Source organism: Mya arenaria, chromosome 5, assembly GCF_026914265.1.
Source record: "Mya arenaria isolate MELC-2E11 chromosome 5, ASM2691426v1".
Lineage (NCBI taxonomy): Eukaryota > Metazoa > Mollusca > Bivalvia > Myida > Myidae > Mya > Mya arenaria.
The window spans coordinates 37,076,820-37,095,271 of NC_069126.1; the positions used below are offsets into that span (position 1 = coordinate 37,076,820).

An 18,452-nucleotide genomic window follows, 5' to 3' on the forward strand; every position below is an offset into this window, starting at 1 on the left:
GCGACCATAAATGAAACGGGGTTCAGAAGTTGCGTTGCGCCAATAAGGTTAGATCTCGAGTGCTGATCTATGACTAAATGGCATTAATATATAAACATAGTGTTCACTTTAACAGTCAAATTTAATTTTCTGATACAATCTATTTGTTTCCACCCACGGTGACGAGTTTTAGCCATACTACAATATATTGATACAAGCAACTCATCGACCCACGTGTACATCCTTGCAGCATTTAACATTGTTTTAATAGTATATTCTTGTTCAAAGGGTTAGTGAAGTGTACATAATCTCCACAATGAAAATTAAACAGAATAGTCTTTACTCTAAAATGCCATATTGGCAGATAAAAGGCAATATTCAGAAATCTTGAAATTTAGTCTTGACTAATCCATACCCGATAGTCTACACCAAACATTTGTAATGCATTTCAACTGTTTAACAAACACTGGTTCCCAGCCCATATCACCCGCAACAGCAGAGTTTTTTCTGTTCCTAAAAAGAAACGCATAGCTCGGTTTTCGATGGCTTCAATACGAAAATGAATATTTTCGTGTAACCCATATGGCGGCCCCAAATGCTATTACTGCCCAGACCATTGAGTCATATAGTGTTTAGGCTGTAGGCCGCTAGGCCAGCAGAATATTATAACCGTATCTCCGAAATCGCATCGGCAGATCGACATAACATTTATAACTTTTGGCGAATTAATGCGCGCAAGGGCGTATAAACCCTAGCGCGGTTAGAACTGCGGTGGTCACCGACCTAATTTACATAAACATTTACATCGAAAATACCTAGTAAGCAATCTGCTCTAATAGCTACGGACTGCGTTCTGCATATTAATTAGCTTGCTATAAATAGCGCTGTAATGAGTTTTTAAGGCCTGCAGACTTATATAATCGTATCTCGGAAATCGCATTGGCAGATCGACATAACATTTTTTCTTTTCTTTTTGAATCACTAAGAGGGGATCCTTTTATTCATACAAAACATATACAAATCATAAACATGACAAATAATGAACAAGAAAATCATGATATACAACTATTTTCATCTTAATACATTGCAATTGCATATTTACAAAATTAATATAACATGTTTTTTTAACAGGATTTTCTTAGTTGCTTTTGAATTTTATAATGAACTTATTGAGAAAAGGTCACAATGAATTCCTTTACTTTTATATAATGTTTGGATAATCAAAAGGTCGGCATATAACAATGCACATCTAGGTTAACAATTTTCTGCCTTCTCTCAGATAAAAAGTACGATTTGTAAATACAGTGATCTATTTGAGATAGGATAATATTATATTCTTTGTATTCAAGTTTATATCCAATTATAAGTGTAACGGTCCGCTGTATGCGGCGGATGTGCGTTCATAGTCTCCACTTCTATGCACTTAATTGCTAGAAAGCTCAGCTATCCTGTGAGGCATAATAAGTTGGAACTTCAACAATCTTTAAAGCTCTGCTTTCCTGATGGTTGAAGTGTAACGGCCCCCTGTAGGCGGCGGAGGTCTACAGCGGCGGAGGTACGTTCATAATAATATTCCGTATAAAACGGAAGTACGTTCATACCGGATGTAAACTTGGCTGGTAATATGCAAATTAGCAAAGTCCGGGCTATGTGAGAATAGAGAAGTTAGTGTATATAAAGACCAGTGGACCCCTTCAGGGCCGACCATGCTTTTCCCTGAAGGGATCTGTTGGTGTTTGTTTCATTACGCCAGAAAGCTCGGTTACCTGGTGTTTGTTTGGCTCGCACGTAACATAAGTATATCGATACTTTTCACCTGTTTAGGTATATTACAATGTTTAAAGGTGCCATTTATCTTCGACCAAAAATGAAAGATACGGGCAATTATATAAGAAAGTGGTCATAGTCTTCGACTTGGTTGCAGTGATTACAAAGAGGACTTGCTGAGATATTCCAGCGGAATAGGTTTAGATTTGTAGCCATGATGTTATGTAGTAGTTTGAACAACTTGAACTGCTTAACTTTATTTTCTGGAATTATCCAATGTAAAATAAAATACCATGATCGCCAGTTGATTGGTTTGTTAAATGTTTCTTGCCAGTATTTATGTATGAAGGGTTTTTCAAATACAGCGTTATTTTCGACCGTATTTAAGATTTAAACACGTTTTGACTTTTGTGTTTACTATATATATATAGAGTCGATTTAATTACAATTTTCCAGTCGTTTGGGAAAGCTCGACATAACATTTTTAACTTTTGGCGAATTAATGCGCGCAAGGGCGTATTAGCCCTAGCGCGGTTAGAACTGCGATGGTCACCGACCTAATTTACATTAACATTTACATCGAAAATACCTAGTGAGCAATCTGCTCTTATAGCTACGGACTGCGTTCTGCATATTATTTAGCTTGCTAGCTATAAATAGCGCTGTAATGAGTTGTCTATGTAATGCGGTTAGTATAGTTCGAATAAGCTGCGTTTCGTGTAATATAGTTCGCAATTGAAATTGAACAAAAAGCAATTATTTTAATATTGGCGAGTTACAGAACGCAAAATAAAAAGCAGAATCCTAAAATAGTTTCAAAATGAACGCGTTCTGATTTAAATAAATACATGTATTATTATATAGATTTTGCTTTGGCCGAGGACCGATAATATCTACATGTACATTGAAGTTAAGAATAGAATGTGGGTCATCGCATTCGGACAGGTTTATTCCCTGGAAATAAACTCTGAGAAGTCGTCAAAACCCGGAAAAATATGAATCGAATTATGATGCAATTAAATGCTAATAATGCGTAAAATATCAATTCATAATGATTTAAATGAAATTACAATACTTCATGTTATCCTACAATCAGGTTTTTGGTGATTGTAGTTCACTCGTAAGTATATTGCCTAAATCGGCTATTAGTATTACTTGACATTTTTAATGAGATTGTTAGACTTTACTAGTATTTGTAAACTGTGTGTCGCATAAAACCATTCTCTTGTGTTAGTATACATACTAACAACCTTTTAACCATTACAAACGAATATTATACACTTTTACCAATCAAATCAAATCGCGTAAAGCGTTGACAGGCTATCGACCTGCTACAAATTGTGTCATGTAATGCCGAATGAAACGAAAAGTATGTGAATATTTTTCAGTTTATCTCGGTAATTTCAGTCCAATATCTTGAGCATGTAGCATAATGCATATCTATTTAAAAAACAACTGATGTAAATATGTTCATTTTGTACGCGATTGACATATTTTGAGATCATTATTAAGATACATGTACATGAAACATACAGGGAATAAATAGTATGTGGGTGATTCGATTCAGAGGTATTTGGTGATGTCAAGGCTTCTTTAAGCCTTAAACATATGTCCAATGCATTTTGTTGGGATGCATATTGTTTAGCTGGCATACCCTGGTAGTAAATTAAATACGCAATTATCCAATTCTGATGTATAACTGAAATCGGCCTAGCGGTTAAGGCGTCGCGGTTACCTTTTTTTTCTTGACTTTATCGGCGTGGGTTCACACCCGCCACTAAAATTACGTTTGGTCCAAAAACATGAGCGAGGACCTTTACATGTCACTGACTCTGAATGAAAAACAAATAAATTTGTCAAACTATTTTGCCGACTGAAAAGTTTGGTCGCAATATCACATTAATATCGTAAGTTCATTATGCGCTAGTTTTCACAGAAGGTAATGCCCACCATGATGTCGTTTATTCCTGGACTGAGCAGGGATGGAGACGGTAAACATATAAAGACAGATTCTCAACCGTTTTATATATGTTATGCAATCTATATCATGAATGCTGTAATAAATGTATTGACTGAAGTCGGCGTCTTTAGTTGCTTGAATTTAGATGCTAAAGCCCTTTTTACGCGCCAATTTTTAGTTCCACTGGAGTTTATATTTGATGACTGTGCGGTACAAACCCAAATATAACAAGGTGGTAATTATACCACCCACACTTTGGTAAAGATGGTCGGCGGCGGAGCATTCAAAAGTCAAGATTAATAACGTTTACAAACCAACATTAGTGTTATATTGTTTTTCGCTTTCATAAGTCTCTAAGTTTGAAGAGGGAGAGACCATTGTTTTTCAAGCTTAAAAGATAATTTTCTAATAACGTCTATCACTTTTCGAAGTTGAATTGGACCTACCCGTAGACACCGTTACCATTACTGGTTCTTGACAACGCGTACCAAACTAAATGTACTGTCAGCTACTTATTTACGGCCCGATAACCTGTGACTGTGGTATCATTTAAGTCCAGGCTTAATGTTCCGATACCAGTCGTAAATGTCTATGGGTCTGCTAGTTGCAGTTATGATGATGCGATTTTGCTTGATTACATACGTTTAACCACTGACCAATAAACACTGTCCCTACTTTTGTTTTAAGCAATGTTTAGTCCGAAAAGGTGCATTTTGGAAGTATTTGATTACCTTTCTCTCTTTCTTTTCTTGTATGCGTTACTATATCTCTTTGTGGTATGCTTTTTAGACCGTGCCCGTTGGAAAATGGCCGAGGAGTTCCGAATGTATTCAGAGATTAGGTCTAGGGTTTTCCGATTCTTTAAATAGACATGCAAAAAAGAAAGTGGGTTTCCATGCGTAAGACATAAACTGAAAATGTTTAAAATGTGTGTTAGAAGTAATGCTTTATTTTCTGTGATCTTATGTTTAACGATTATATATGAGGCATATGATAACACCGTCCGGGCATTGAACGCCCACCGTAAGTATCAATTCTGTTTATCATTACGTCGCCAGGAACTAGTCATTCCGTACCCTCCGATTTTTGGTCATTTCGTACCCTTTGGATAGTCATTTCGTATGAAATTACTAAAACGTACACTTTGGATAGTGATTTCGTACGAAATGACTATAAACCACGTCGCCTGCGTAGGTGTAGGTTATATCAGTCTAGTAAAATTGAAAAATAAATCCATCAGGCTCAGCATGCATAAATTAATTCATTTATAATAACTTACATTGTATATTTTACTGTATTCTTAAAGGGTCTCACTCAACAATTTTTTTGTATAAATGTACGTAAAACAGATTTTTTAATTGACTTTGGTAAAACGGAGTGCAAAACATTTAAATTATTCAATAGAGTTATTAAAGCTTTACAGTACCACCAACTTCATTTTACATTTATTAACTAATAGTAAGCTCAAATATGATATTTACACATGATATAAATTAAAGCTTGAATAAGTACCTTTATTAATTTAGTAGTTTGTTGGTACAAATATATATTCACATCATTATATAATATCCAGATAATATTATCAATTATGTAATGCATTGCCAGAAACTATGTACCAGTACACTATGTTATTCTAATGTTACTACAAACTATACAGTATCCAATGCTAAATAGTCTTAATCAATATATTAAAGAATACCATTGGCTCTTTATAAAACACTACTATGTATATATATATATATATATATATATATATATATATATATATATATATATATATATATCTTTATAACTTGAAACAATTTCTTTTTTGCACTTTTTTACCATCACAAGCTGCTTGTTAAAAATTAGTTAAAATTGTCAGCCTTGGATTCATGCTTATATTTCTTTCATGGATGTCAAGGACTCATTTTCATCCAACTTTGAAAAGGTCTCAGTTTTGTTTAAATACTTGTTCAAATTCAACAAAAGTCGTAGGTTTCATATTCATTAACTTTTCCTTTCAGATGTTTGAAAAGGCTGCTCTTTTTAAGGGTTTGTTCACTTTCACGCTTGTTGCTTTTTATGAAAATCTTAAATGCATCAAAAGAAATAAATTGTACCATGTTTATCAAAGACAATTTGAAGATCTTTTAAAATAGGGTGTTAAATATCATCTTTACACCTGTTATTTTTGGATAAACATGTGAGATAAACAATAGAACGTACTACTTGATTGATGATGACGAAGATGATCATGATGATGATGGTGATTTTGATGATGATGATGATGATGCATTTTATGGGTATAACATTACTATGGGATCCAGTTATGACATCACTAGGCTAAGCAGTGAACGCATATTGAAATGTACAGTTGACTAAACTAAGGGATTCAGTTTTGGTTATTTGCAGCATATCAGTATTATATATATATATATAGCCCAGAATTCACATTACTGGGTTTCCCATGTACTAAAAGTGTAAGAAATCTCAAACTCCAACCGACCAAGAGATTTAGGACTTTGTTTGTTCATTTAAACCGTTCAAGCATTTGGATGTGCTTAATCATTAATAGTTCGAAAATATTCATGGACATCATGTCTATAGGACATTTTTTATAGACATGCAGTAAACTATCATGTTAATCTAAATGTCATGTGTTAACAATGAAGATACACGGCATAAGTGCCTTATTTGTTCATTCTCGTTGCATGGTGTGGTGGGTACAGTTTTCCAGAGCTTTTACATTTCATAATTGGACTAAAGTTTTAACTCTGGCCTAGCTGATCTTTGTGAGCAGACTGATTGTTTGATTGTTTGTGAGTTTGATTGCCAATTAAGGTTATGTCTCATCTGTGGACAAATTGAATGAAATATTGATCTGTTATATTCACCTTTGAAAAGTTTTATACTGACCACTTTCATTAATTTTTTTCAAGTGCAGTATTAACTTATTGCGCTTTAATACTATGTGCAATAGATATTAGCTGTCAATAATAACTGTGGGACAAATAAAATACTCTGCTTGTTGGAACACCAACACTGTGTTTAACTGTTTTTTTAACTCAAGGTCAAAATAATAATTATTTTATGTTTGGTATAAATGAAATGAAATAAAAAACATAACCAAACTTAATCACTCATTGTCGGTATAGTCAACTGTACATTTCTATAATTATGCATTCACTAGAGTTATTAAAACTGGAACCCATCTAAAATTTATGTTTCAGAAAACAAATAGTATTATAAACTAGCTGTAATATTGATACGTTAATTTTGCATGTCACTTCAATATTGAACTTTCGTAATAACATCCTGTGCCTGACAACCAATTTAGTATTCAAAATGTGTAATACATGATCTAACTTATAAACCTGTATCTTATGCAATATAAGTGATATCAGCATGCAGTATTACCGCCATGAATGCTTCTTCAGGCTGGGATAAACAGAGTTGAAATAAACAAAGCATTATCTCAACTTTTATGATTGGTGTATTTAATTTGTACAAGACAAATTATAATATTTGAATTCAGCCAAATGAAAAAAAATGTTTCCACTGGCTGCATTATTGCTTGACCCTGCTGTAACACCAATGTGAATTGCAAAATTGTTTCTTAAATGCCATGAATGACATGAGATAGAAGTGACTTCATACCCATTCACATCTAGATAAATCTGTATAACCAGAGCTGAAGAAACAGAGTGAGATACAAGGATGTCCTGCTGCACTACCTTAGCACTGTACGAAGACACTTTTGGTTCCAAGTGTAAAGTGCCTATACAACGAATACAACTTTCTTGGTTTAAACTAGTACTGAGTACTCAAAACTTCCCAGTGCTAAACTATAAATGTTAGATGTCGCTTTGAATTGTGAATTTTTACTATTTCTTTTCCTGCAAATAGACAAAAGTAAACAAAAATATGAAATGTTAAAATATAAAAATAGTGTGAAATTTAAAAACATGCAATCATAAAACATCTAACTATTTGAATTGATGTAAGCCAAGACATGATAATCTTGTCTTGAGTTACCTTCCTTCAATGCCTGTAATTTTGTACCAGTATTGCCTAAAGGTGAGCACATTGTTCTTCCTATTCCGTTACTATGCTGTTTTTTCATGTATGATCCAAGTGCATTGATAAAACAATTATTTTTTATAATTGTGGCAAGTTTTCTACAACTTCTTTCACTTATTTTTCTGTATAGCTGAGAGTGCTGTCCTGTTACCCGTTGATCCAGTGAAGAGGAAAGACGATGTGTTGAATCTCACCTGCCGTGCTCCGGCAAATTTTTCAAAACTTTACGTAGACATAAACTTTAAAATCTTTCACAATGGAATTTTTATAAATGAAGATTATTCACCACAATCTGGAGAACTGGGGCGGCGAAGTGTTTTGTTGAAAAAGGTGTTGGATGAAAATGGTTACGGAAACTATTCATGCACTATACAAGCCCAGGAGGGTCCGAAACCACGGCCAAATTATACAGCTAGCACCTATGTAAAGATCTTGACAGGTAATGCAACCCAATATAAATGAATAAGTCTTTGTTGTGTCAGGATTTCTGTTTCTGAATTCTCGGTTGTACTCTTAAATGAAATAAATAATGAAAAAAGCATGGAAAAAGGTGGTCGAAGGACTACCTGTACCGCCATTGATGAATAAAAGGAATACTTAATGCTATAGATTATTTTATGTAATCTTAATTTATAGTTACTAAGTTGAGCACTTTGAATACTTACTAGTATATTTTGGTCTCTTTAGAAAATTACTAACAAAGATTATGTCTAGCTCTTGATTGTAAAGTTATGTTAAGTCTGTTAAGTTATGTTGAGATTGTAAAGTTGTGTTGAATCAATGTCATAACACTGTTGCATAAGGTGCCCAACATCTTCAAACAAAGGTATGTGCATCATTTATAAAGATCATACTTATATAGTTTTAATAATTATCTGAACATTCATTATCATTTTTGCAGACACAGAGACCATGGCTCATCAAAAAAACCCATTAGTACAAGTCGGTACTGGGGTGTCTATACAATGTCTTGACAAGCCTCATGAGGGGCTTGTGGTCAATTGGGAAGGTGGATCATCACAATCCAACACCTGGGACTTCACACTTGACTGTAAGTTTATTATGTTAAACAGTTATTTTAAGTTTATCTGTTGTGTGAATGGAAAAGTAAAAGTATTGTCATAGACTGCGTTAGCAACAGAATCAATGCTGTCGTGCATTACTTAGGCTTGAGAAACATTACAATATTGAATCTTGGTACTGCATGACAATTCATACTCAAGTTTGATAAGTCTATAAATATGTGTCAAATTATGCCCTTTGATTACCTGAGGAAAACAGAGCATCTTATAAACCACTTGTGGAGCCCTTGTTTATAAGCTTCTTTTTAGCTCTTTTATTCTTGACACAAAATATTGTGGAAATAGTGACCAGAAAAAAATGCAATGTGAACAAACATGTTCTGTACTTAAATTGATAAAAAATTGTAACCACTAATCAGCCATGAGTTAGACTTCTTAGACTTAATTTGAGTTTTCCCATTGAGAAAATGAGTACAAATATTAAAGGGACTGTAAACCAGATTGGCACCAAAAAAGGGTTTTTTCTGTAACAAATCCCAGGACAATTATTAAATAGAATGTGTTACGCTTTGATATCATAATTGTCAAAAAAGTACCAAAATGTAAAAAAAAAATTGTGTCGGAGACTGGGTTCGAGCCCTCCGTCGTATCCACTGAGCTATGAAGGCTTACTCTTAACGAGTGGTATATTAAAGCTATATACCTAACTCGTTAATATCACGTGATAACATCGACTAGCCGATCACGCATAAGGAATGAATTCTACCAGGTAGACATACCCAGTAATCTTTTTTTATGGAAAAATTCGAATTAACTACTAAATTTAAATAAATTGTAAACTATGGTACTACAGTTAGTAAGTTTCAATGCATTGTACACATTAATACCAAGTTTATGTCAGTTTTTGACAATGTTCTTTTTTTCTTGCTAATTGATCATTTGGTGCACAGTTGCTTTAGGTCAATGTAAGTTTGCCCAAGTAAAATACTTTCAGATTGGCAATAAGTGTTCAGCAATGCATGCATAATAGTTTAGACCATTCAAATCAATATCATGTTGGCTGCTAGTTCTGATCAATGGATGCATGAATCACTTATCTGTCTGTAAAAAGAAGCAGTTGATTATTAGTAATGACAAAAATAAAAATTGCCTGATGATAGACACCAGTCCAGGTTGAACCTATCACTCTACTTCTGATCTTATATTCATAATACCCATGTACATGTACATGTAATGTTAAATTTACTATATTTTTTCTGACAGCTATAATGTGCTGACTTTAAATATTTTTCAAATGTTGTTAGTATCATATTCATTTCTTGCAATCTGTTTAAACTTTGTAAAGGGAAGGGCTTCCAGCTTCAGATTAGATAAAATGATATTTAATTGGTCTCAACTTCAAGTTATAAATATCACTAAAATCTTGGCAATATTTCAAGGCAATTCAAACATGATTCACTTCTAGTTTACCATGCATTACTTTGTATACATTTCAATATTTCAATAACAGGAAGTTTCCAAATGAGTGGAATACCAACTTTTACCAACTAGGAAGTTAAAAATTTCAGCCCTTGGTGATGTCAGTACAAGAAGATGTCGTATTGCCAATAAAACAGCTCTTGGTGCCAATGACAACATCACGGATCAAGCAGTGGCTAGTGGTTCAGCCCTTGTGATCTCTAGGGACTTCATAGGTTTGGGAAAGAAAATATTCATCACCATCATGAACATCATCATCATCATCATCATCATCATCATCATCATCATCATCATCATCACCATCATGAACATCATCATCATCATCATCATCATCATCATCATCATCATCATCATCATCATCATCCAAAATGTCATAGCAATATATGTTAACCAGTCTTGTCTAGAATTTATCTTATATACCAGTTAGGAAGAGGTTGTGTGTTCGAGGAGAACCCTTTTAATAACACAATCATTTCAGGAGTGGAGACCAAATCAACAGAGGTACTTGGTGGCTCCTGCAATGTATCCTTGACCGTCAAACACAGTGATGTCAAGCAGTGGCACAACCTCTCAGTTGAGTGGACCAGCAAGGGAAATGCCTTACTGGGTGTAAAGAATTCCACAGGATCCATGCTCATCAGCACCATCCTCGTGAACAGGACAATGGAGCCCATCTCAGTCAAGATATCATTCAGGGGAAATGTTATAGAACCGTATATCGACATACGAGTTTGCCCTTATACATTGATTCAAACAAGTAATTCATTTAACATTAATTACTGTTGACTAAATCTAAAACCAACACCATAACATTATCCGGAACTCATTTAAAATAAAATAATGTTTATTATGGATAATTTATTTAAAAAACCTACAAATTATGTTGTTTTAGTTAAAGATTTAAATTTTTGCAAACATTCTTAATCAACTTATTGGAAAGGATTTTAAGATACATTTATATAATAGTTTCATGTTTAGTGTAATTTTCTTAGTAGGCACTTGTAAGCCTGATAGTGGTAGTACTGGTACCATGTTTGCCCAAACAGTAACAACATGTTACTATTATTATTATTATTATTAATTGTACATGTGGAAAGTACACCATTCAATTCAAGAAAAACATTTATGTAAAAAGAAATGTTGTGTGTTTATGTGCAAGTTTAATGTGCATTGTGTTTGACAGGTTATTACAATGTACAATAAACCGAAAGAAAGCCTTAATTCAAGTGGATATAGTTGCAAGGTTTTCCACCCCTCAAACACTTTCATACTGATATTGATACTGCCCATTCTAATGCACAAGACCAATATGCAGGTCAGTGAACAATGTAAGGACAGTTTTATAATTCTATGATTATGATAAGAAATCACTTTTTGCAGACAGTTTGGGAGTTGCGGAGATTGTGGGGATTGTGCTGGGTTCATTGGCGGTGGTGGTGGCGGTGGTGGTTGCGCTCATTGTGCTACTGAGGAGGAAAAAAAAGCCCTCCTGCAAAAAGCCTGAAGAAGGTACTGGTGAATGGAAAAATGAGTTCCGGATAATGTTATGGTGTTGGTTTTAGATTTAGTCAACAGTAATTAATGTTAAATGAATTACTTGTTTGAATCAATTCTAGAACAGTAGACAGTCATTTCCATACTAAATATGATATCGAAAAGTTAAGAAGATAAAATATTTATTTTACTTAAGACATTATTATTCAATATTTTGCAACAAAAAATCATGTAAAAAGGAAAATCATAACATAACTTCTCTGTCTTAACAACTTAACCAATTTCAATCAAACTCACTTTGAAATCCATCATATCTAAAATCATTCACACAATTTCACTATAATTTCAGGGAAATTGTTATTGTCTGATTTCATATTCCTTCATTTGATGTGGTCCAAAATCAGATTTGTGGTTGCCATAGTTACCAAAAGAAAAACATTGAAAATATCCTAAAAAGATTATTTAAACTATTTCATTGAACTTTGGACAATGTTTACAGTTACCTAAACAAACTTCAATATTGGAAGAATTTTGAACTTTGTTTTTATTTCCAAAACTTCAACAATAAGATTTTAACGTATGAAACAAAAATATGACTTTGACAGACAATGTAATCCATATATGTCTGTCATGCTTCAGGCCACACAAAAACAGGGATGTGATTGACCTGGCAGCTGAAGGGCTGAAACCATTTCATCAAGGGGTCTTAAGCCTTCAATGGGATAAACTAAGGCATCCTGCCCAGATGCAAAATTGACTTGTTTTAGAAGCTTCTTAGAGGGCTCTTCTAACATCAATTTGGAAGCAGACATTTACTTGCTAACAATTAGAATTATTTTATTTGGGAGAGGGGATCAAAAGTTCATGTTTATGGTCTCCATTGACACTGTGGAAATTTATAAAAAGTGTATACTTTGTTGTGTGTCAAAACTTCACTGCTTATACCGGTACCTTCAAAAACTAAAATAGGTAATTAAAATTATTGAAGGACGATATCAAGTACAGTGAATAACTGTATGCACTGTCCAAATTTCTTGGTGTAGTCTTTAAACTTGCACGTTGGTCATACTCATGGTCAGTAGATGACCCTTATTGATTTTGGGGTCAATAGGTCAAAGGTTAAGGCCGTAGTGAACATTGCTAAAATCATTATAGGCTTTTTTATTTAAGATCAATTGCTTTTGAATAAATTTGTGTAGAGTTTTCAAACTTGGTAGGCCCATTAGTCATTGAAAGAAGACCCCTATTGATTTTGGTTTCAGTGATGCTATACACTGCACATATGCACATATCAGTCCATCGGTCAGTAGACCAAACCTTGTCTGATTGATACATAGAGTATGCTTGGTTTAACAGTCCTTAAACTTATCAGCAGATGACCCTTATTGATCTTAGGTCAGTGGGTCAAATGTAAGGTGATGGTGACCATGAACACAAAAGGCATGTCATATTGATAGCTACAGATGCTTGTTTCTACAGTCCTCAAACTTTGCAAGGTCATATTACCTTAAATTACCCCACAGACACAAATAACGGGAAATGACTTATTGGCTGCCATAAGAGGGGCATAGATGTTTTACAAACATCTTGTGTGCTCTAATCAAGGTCATCTTTTGACCAGAGGCCCAATCTTGGGTATCTTCACATGACTGTCACATTTAAATTCTTATTTAATTCTAGGAAACACAACAACTGAAGGTTTAATGTCCAAGGACTCCAAAAAAAGTGAATGAGAAGGTGGATAATGCTGAGGAGACACTGATCATGCAACCTTTATGAGGCTTGTTTGTTAAAAGTTTAGCAAATGTACATTTATTAATTTTATGAGTTGAATGTACTGGTTTGTATTCTTCATTATTGATTTTGATAAGATGTATGTGTCTGTTATGCTTGTAGGGACAACAACAAAAGTTTGATAATGTTTCTGCAATATTCGATAACATTCTTGCTTTTGATTTTTTTCTTCCATATTTCACTTTTATTTATTTATATGCTTTTCTTCTGTACTTTAAGTTTAATTTAGGTTTTAGCTATGTCTGGATACGTTTTACCATTAATGATAGTTTGTGATCAAAGGTCCCCACTCAGATGAAAATAATGTGTAAAATTAAATGTACCATGAGAAGTGTTCAGCAGATGATGTATGATTAGAAAGTATGAATTTCAGATAGAATGAATCTGAGAAAAAAATCCTGATATTTCTGTGCAATTTGCAATTATTTTTGTTTTAAGCAGGGCTCAACATTTCATGTCGTCTAAAGCAAACAAGTGTTCAAGAAAATATCTAAACAGAAACAGCTAGCTGGATTGTTTTAAATCCACGCTAAGTGCTGATGCTCACATATCTAAGCTAAAATTGTGTATGTGCCAATAAGCTGAAAGGATTGGGAAAGAATAATTCTGCATGTTTATTTTACTTTGGGATCCTAGAGTGTATAGATTTACTAAAAAACGTTTTGAGTTTAAAATTAAGATTCTGTTTTTGTTTATTGGTTTAAACAATGAGGTCAATTGAAATTGATAATACAAAAGCATAATAGTTCATGTCATATGATCATTTTACAACGACATGCTTCGTCTACTTTTTTTTTTTAAAGTAAACACATTTAATGAAAATGGACTTGCTATGGATTATCCAGGAAGGAAGGAGTGTGTGAAATGTTTTTAGCAAAAAAAATATAGCACTTTTTTGTGGGATATATATTTTTGATCAGGGCAATTAAATCTTTAAAGCTGCACTCTCACAGAATGAACGATTTGACAACTTTCTTGTCTCAGAATCAGCTGATTTTTGCATCAACGCTTTTAATTTAGTCATAAACGATAGAACAGATCCAAATTGTTAGAAAAACTGCTGAAAATTTCATTTCTTCTTTAAGCGAAAAAAATATGATCTGATCTTTTATTAGCAGTCTTATATTACCAGTTTTGAGACATTTACACTAACTTTGGCTCATTCCAAGGCAAAAAAATAAAAGTTGTCAAAAAGGTCAATCTGTGAGACTGCAGCTTCACGTACCCATACTTGTCCACCAGGACTGTTATGTTGAGGCCTTGTATGAATGATGGCATAATTATGTATTGTTGTAAAAATTATAATGGTATACTTGCGTTTCTATCAAAGGTATGTGCTGCAAGCAATTTTAAAATTTGGTAGCTCAGTGTTAAATCTTTGTCACTGATCTTTACCATTGAATTGTGTATATCTGCACCTTTTTTCAAAGATTTACAGCCAATTGAAACCAATGCACAGTTTTGACCAAACCTTAACATTCTCATCTATGGGACAAACATTTAATTATGGTACTAGCATACATGTGATAATTTCTTGGGTCGATTCCGGGACACTCGTCGTAATGTCCGCATGCCCCCCCGGATTTTTTTTAAATGGGGAACGTCTGTGTTGCATTCTATAGCATATCTGGGGCTATTTTAGTCATTTTTAACGTCGGGAAAATGTACCTATTGTGACTGCCAAAACGTATTTTTTACTTGACATGGTTGTTTTTTTCTGCATTTTCTTGAAAAAATAAAACCACCAGATATTTTCCCAGGCTTTAAATTAAGTGCTAACCAGGAGGATATGCAGTCTACTTTCGGTTTCATCAAAACAGGAAATAAACAACTATACGGGCACCTGTTTTCCCGCGCTTTTGAGAACATGCGTTACAAAATATTTATTTTTTCATCACATTTAAAACGTTTGCAATTTATGACACACAATATTTTCCAGACGATAAAGAAGATTTTCCAGTCGATGAGCTTTTTTCCGTTTGGAGATGCATATAATTTTGATAGAGACGTGTCAACATTCGGCTGTATAAAGGGATCACGTGACTTACCATGGTCACGTGATTAAAGCACTCTATATAACCACCTGTAAACCCCATATCGTCAGTTTTATTTCGGCGTAATAATACGTAAAAATTCACACGATAGTTCGGAAAAAAGGTCAAAACACTAAAATTCCATATACACGCGTAAGTTGTTTAAAGTATAACGACGTATCGACTTTGAAATTTGAAAGGAATATGGGATGTTTTCCGTGTTTTAATTTTGGTTTTTTACTCATTTTGTCACTTTCTTTGAACTTACCTTCATGCTCGTTTGTTGGTAAAATGTGTGAAAAATATCAATTCATCAATTAAAAGCTATCATTCATAAGACCAAACAAATCCATATGAAAACAATGAATTAGTATACAAGAACCCTCCCCCACTCGTTAAGCACAACAATAGGCCGATAGATCAATTATCGGGTGATTGACGATGACCTCGACGACACACGTACCAATTAACGGATCAGTGTCAACATGTCCTGTGTTTTACGACCAGTGTCCCGGACAGGCAAAATAGCTGACTTACATTGGTAAAATTAAGATAATCGATTCCGATTCCGATATTTTTTTTTCGTTTTTTTTTTTATGACTTTCCGGGACAAACATGCACCCTCCGTGACTCCGTGACAGAGATACGATTTCCGGGACAATCCCGGACGTCCGGGACGTTATCACATGTATGGTACTAGGCATAAGTCACATAAAAATGAAGAGTCACAATCAATACACAGATCATTACCTCAAAAATCTTGGTGATCCTTAATGGTCTGGAGGACATTTATGGGGTATCATTTCTGTAGTACCAAACAATTATAATCCTATTGGTATCCTGCATATTAATTAAGTTATTTCCCCATAATAATATATCATAATTGTTCATAAAGGTTGCTTGTCCAGGCCATACCTTTTAATTTTATAAAGGGATTCAAATGAAACTTGGTATATAGATTGATAGCAATAACAGAAAGTGCAGTTCACAATAACCATAATCCTGTCCTGCAAATTATTGTAGTTATCTACCCTTAAACTTCCCGTATCCTGATATTTTTCAAAAATGGTAGTTTGTCAGGTCAAATCTTCAAAAGTATTAAAGGGATGGAAATTAAACTTTAAAATAGATGAAGGCAATGAGAAAAAGTGCAGTGCTTAAGAATCCAAAGTCCTGCCCTGCATCCTTTTAGTGCTTAAAGGCCTAGTTTAAGGAATGTTGGAAATGAAAATCCCCTGCTGTGCATCTCCTGCATACATACTGTTGTCACAGTAGCGGCCAATTTCCTGTGTATTTGTTTATTGGCTCACGGCCATTTAGGGTCCATTTCTATTATAAAACCTCAAAAACTGCACAGGATACTGAGATCGGAGATCTGTTAAGACAATTAGGCAATTAGATTAAGATCAATACACAGAGGTTGTGTACTGTACACAGTTGGGGGGGGGGGGGGGGGGGGCACTTATAGAAGGATTAAACTAGGCCTTTAAGAATCCATAATCCTGCCCTGCATTCTTTTAGTTATCTCCTTATATCTTAACCTGATATTTTGTTAAAAATGTGTGCTTGTCCAGAACATATCTTTAAAAGTTGATTGGGGATTGAAATTTAACTTGAAATATAGATATAATAAGAATCCTACCCTGAATAAATATGTATTTAGTTGTCTCCCCTTGATCCGATATTTTGCCATAAGGGTTGCTTGTTCTGGCCACATATGGGAATGTTCTAATGGGATTCAAATGAACCTTGTATATAGATATGGCAATGACATTATAAAATATTTGAAGATCCATATTCACATTACCATGCAACATTCCTCTTCTTGAGTATAATAATGCTACAACTTCTACCAGCACATTGTAGTAATTTAACTTCTGCTTTTTCCTAGAAAATTTGTGTTAGGGGAGCACTGTATACACATGTATTAAATAGCTCCACACATGTTCGTCGTTTTTTTCTAATATTGCCATCACCGGCCAGTGCCATATTTTGAATGTACATGTATCCAGATATATTGATGTAACAACTTTAGTTCAGTTACAATATAACAAGATAGCTGGTACCGTAGATCTGCCTAGACAAGCTCTGTATTTGTGTTGTGAGTTTGCTTCAAAAAAAATAATTGCTCAATCTGAGAAAATAATTATTATATCTGGTCGAGTCTGATATACTGCTAATTTTTTTATTTCCGTTGCATTTAAACATGTTGTTGTGGCTTATGTCAGTTGTGTACATAATGTTATCACACTTTACAGACAGCTTGTACATTTACAGACAGCTTGTACATTTTTTTAAATAATTCCCATATATACGTGAATAATGTTGTTGCTTTAATTTGATTATATAGATTGTTAGCTCTACTGGCCAAAGGCCAGAAGAGCTTATGCAATGGTAATGTGTACATAGTATGTGCATCCGTGCGTCCGTGCGTCTGTAAGCAATTGCTTGTGAACACGATACAGTCTTCAGTTTTGATTGTATCTCGATGAAACTTGCACAGTATCTAGATATCCATTAGAACTGGGTTCCTTTCGAAAACCAGCCAGATCCGCCCATGAATGCCTAGATTATGGCCCTTGATAGTATAAAAAAATGCTATTGTGTAAATAATTGGTTGTGAACACGATACAGTCTTCAGTTTTGATTGTATCTTGATGAAACTTGTACAGTATCTAGATATCCATTAGAATGCTTTCTATTTTTAGCCAGGTCTGCATGAGCGAATTCTATTTTTAGCCAAGTTTACATGTACATGTAAATTCAAGTCTAGAGTTAAGGGAGACAATTTGCCAGTCTAGGATTTTGAGAGACAATTTGCTTTTTGCTTCTGCAGTTGATTTTGTGAATTACTCTGCCTTG

At 34.1% G+C, this 18,452-nt stretch overlaps 1 protein-coding gene across 2 annotated transcripts; it reads left to right on the top strand.

Moving 5' to 3' along the window:
- Positions 1–4,529: 4,529 nt before the first annotated feature.
- LOC128233525 (uncharacterized) lies at positions 4,530–17,023 on the top strand. 2 transcript variants are annotated; one of them, XM_052947231.1, is made up of 7 exons: positions 4,530–4,729; positions 7,899–8,207; positions 8,670–8,819; positions 10,359–10,484; positions 10,748–11,026; positions 11,650–11,778; positions 13,444–17,023. In XM_052947231.1, the coding sequence occupies exons 1-7, from the start codon at positions 4,624–4,626 to the stop codon at positions 13,494–13,496; spliced, it is 1,152 nt and encodes a 383-aa protein (XP_052803191.1). In that variant the 5' UTR covers positions 4,530–4,623; the 3' UTR covers positions 13,497–17,023. The 2 variants fall into 2 exon arrangements, with proteins under 2 accessions (XP_052803191.1, XP_052803192.1); XM_052947232.1 differs by lacking the exon at positions 11,650–11,778.
- Positions 17,024–18,452: the final 1,429 nt, after the last annotated feature.

Coding starts and splice junctions, on each gene's coding strand:
- LOC128233525 (XM_052947231.1), top strand. CDS start 4,624: ATGTTTAAAATGTGTGTTAGAAGTAATGCTTTATTTTCTGTGATCTTA. Junction 10,485..10,747: donor GATCTCTAGGGACTTCATAG/GTTTGGGAAAGA, acceptor CAATCATTTCAG/GAGTGGAGACCAAATCAACA. Junction 11,027..11,649: donor TTATACATTGATTCAAACAA/GTAATTCATTTA, acceptor CACTTTTTGCAG/ACAGTTTGGGAGTTGCGGAG.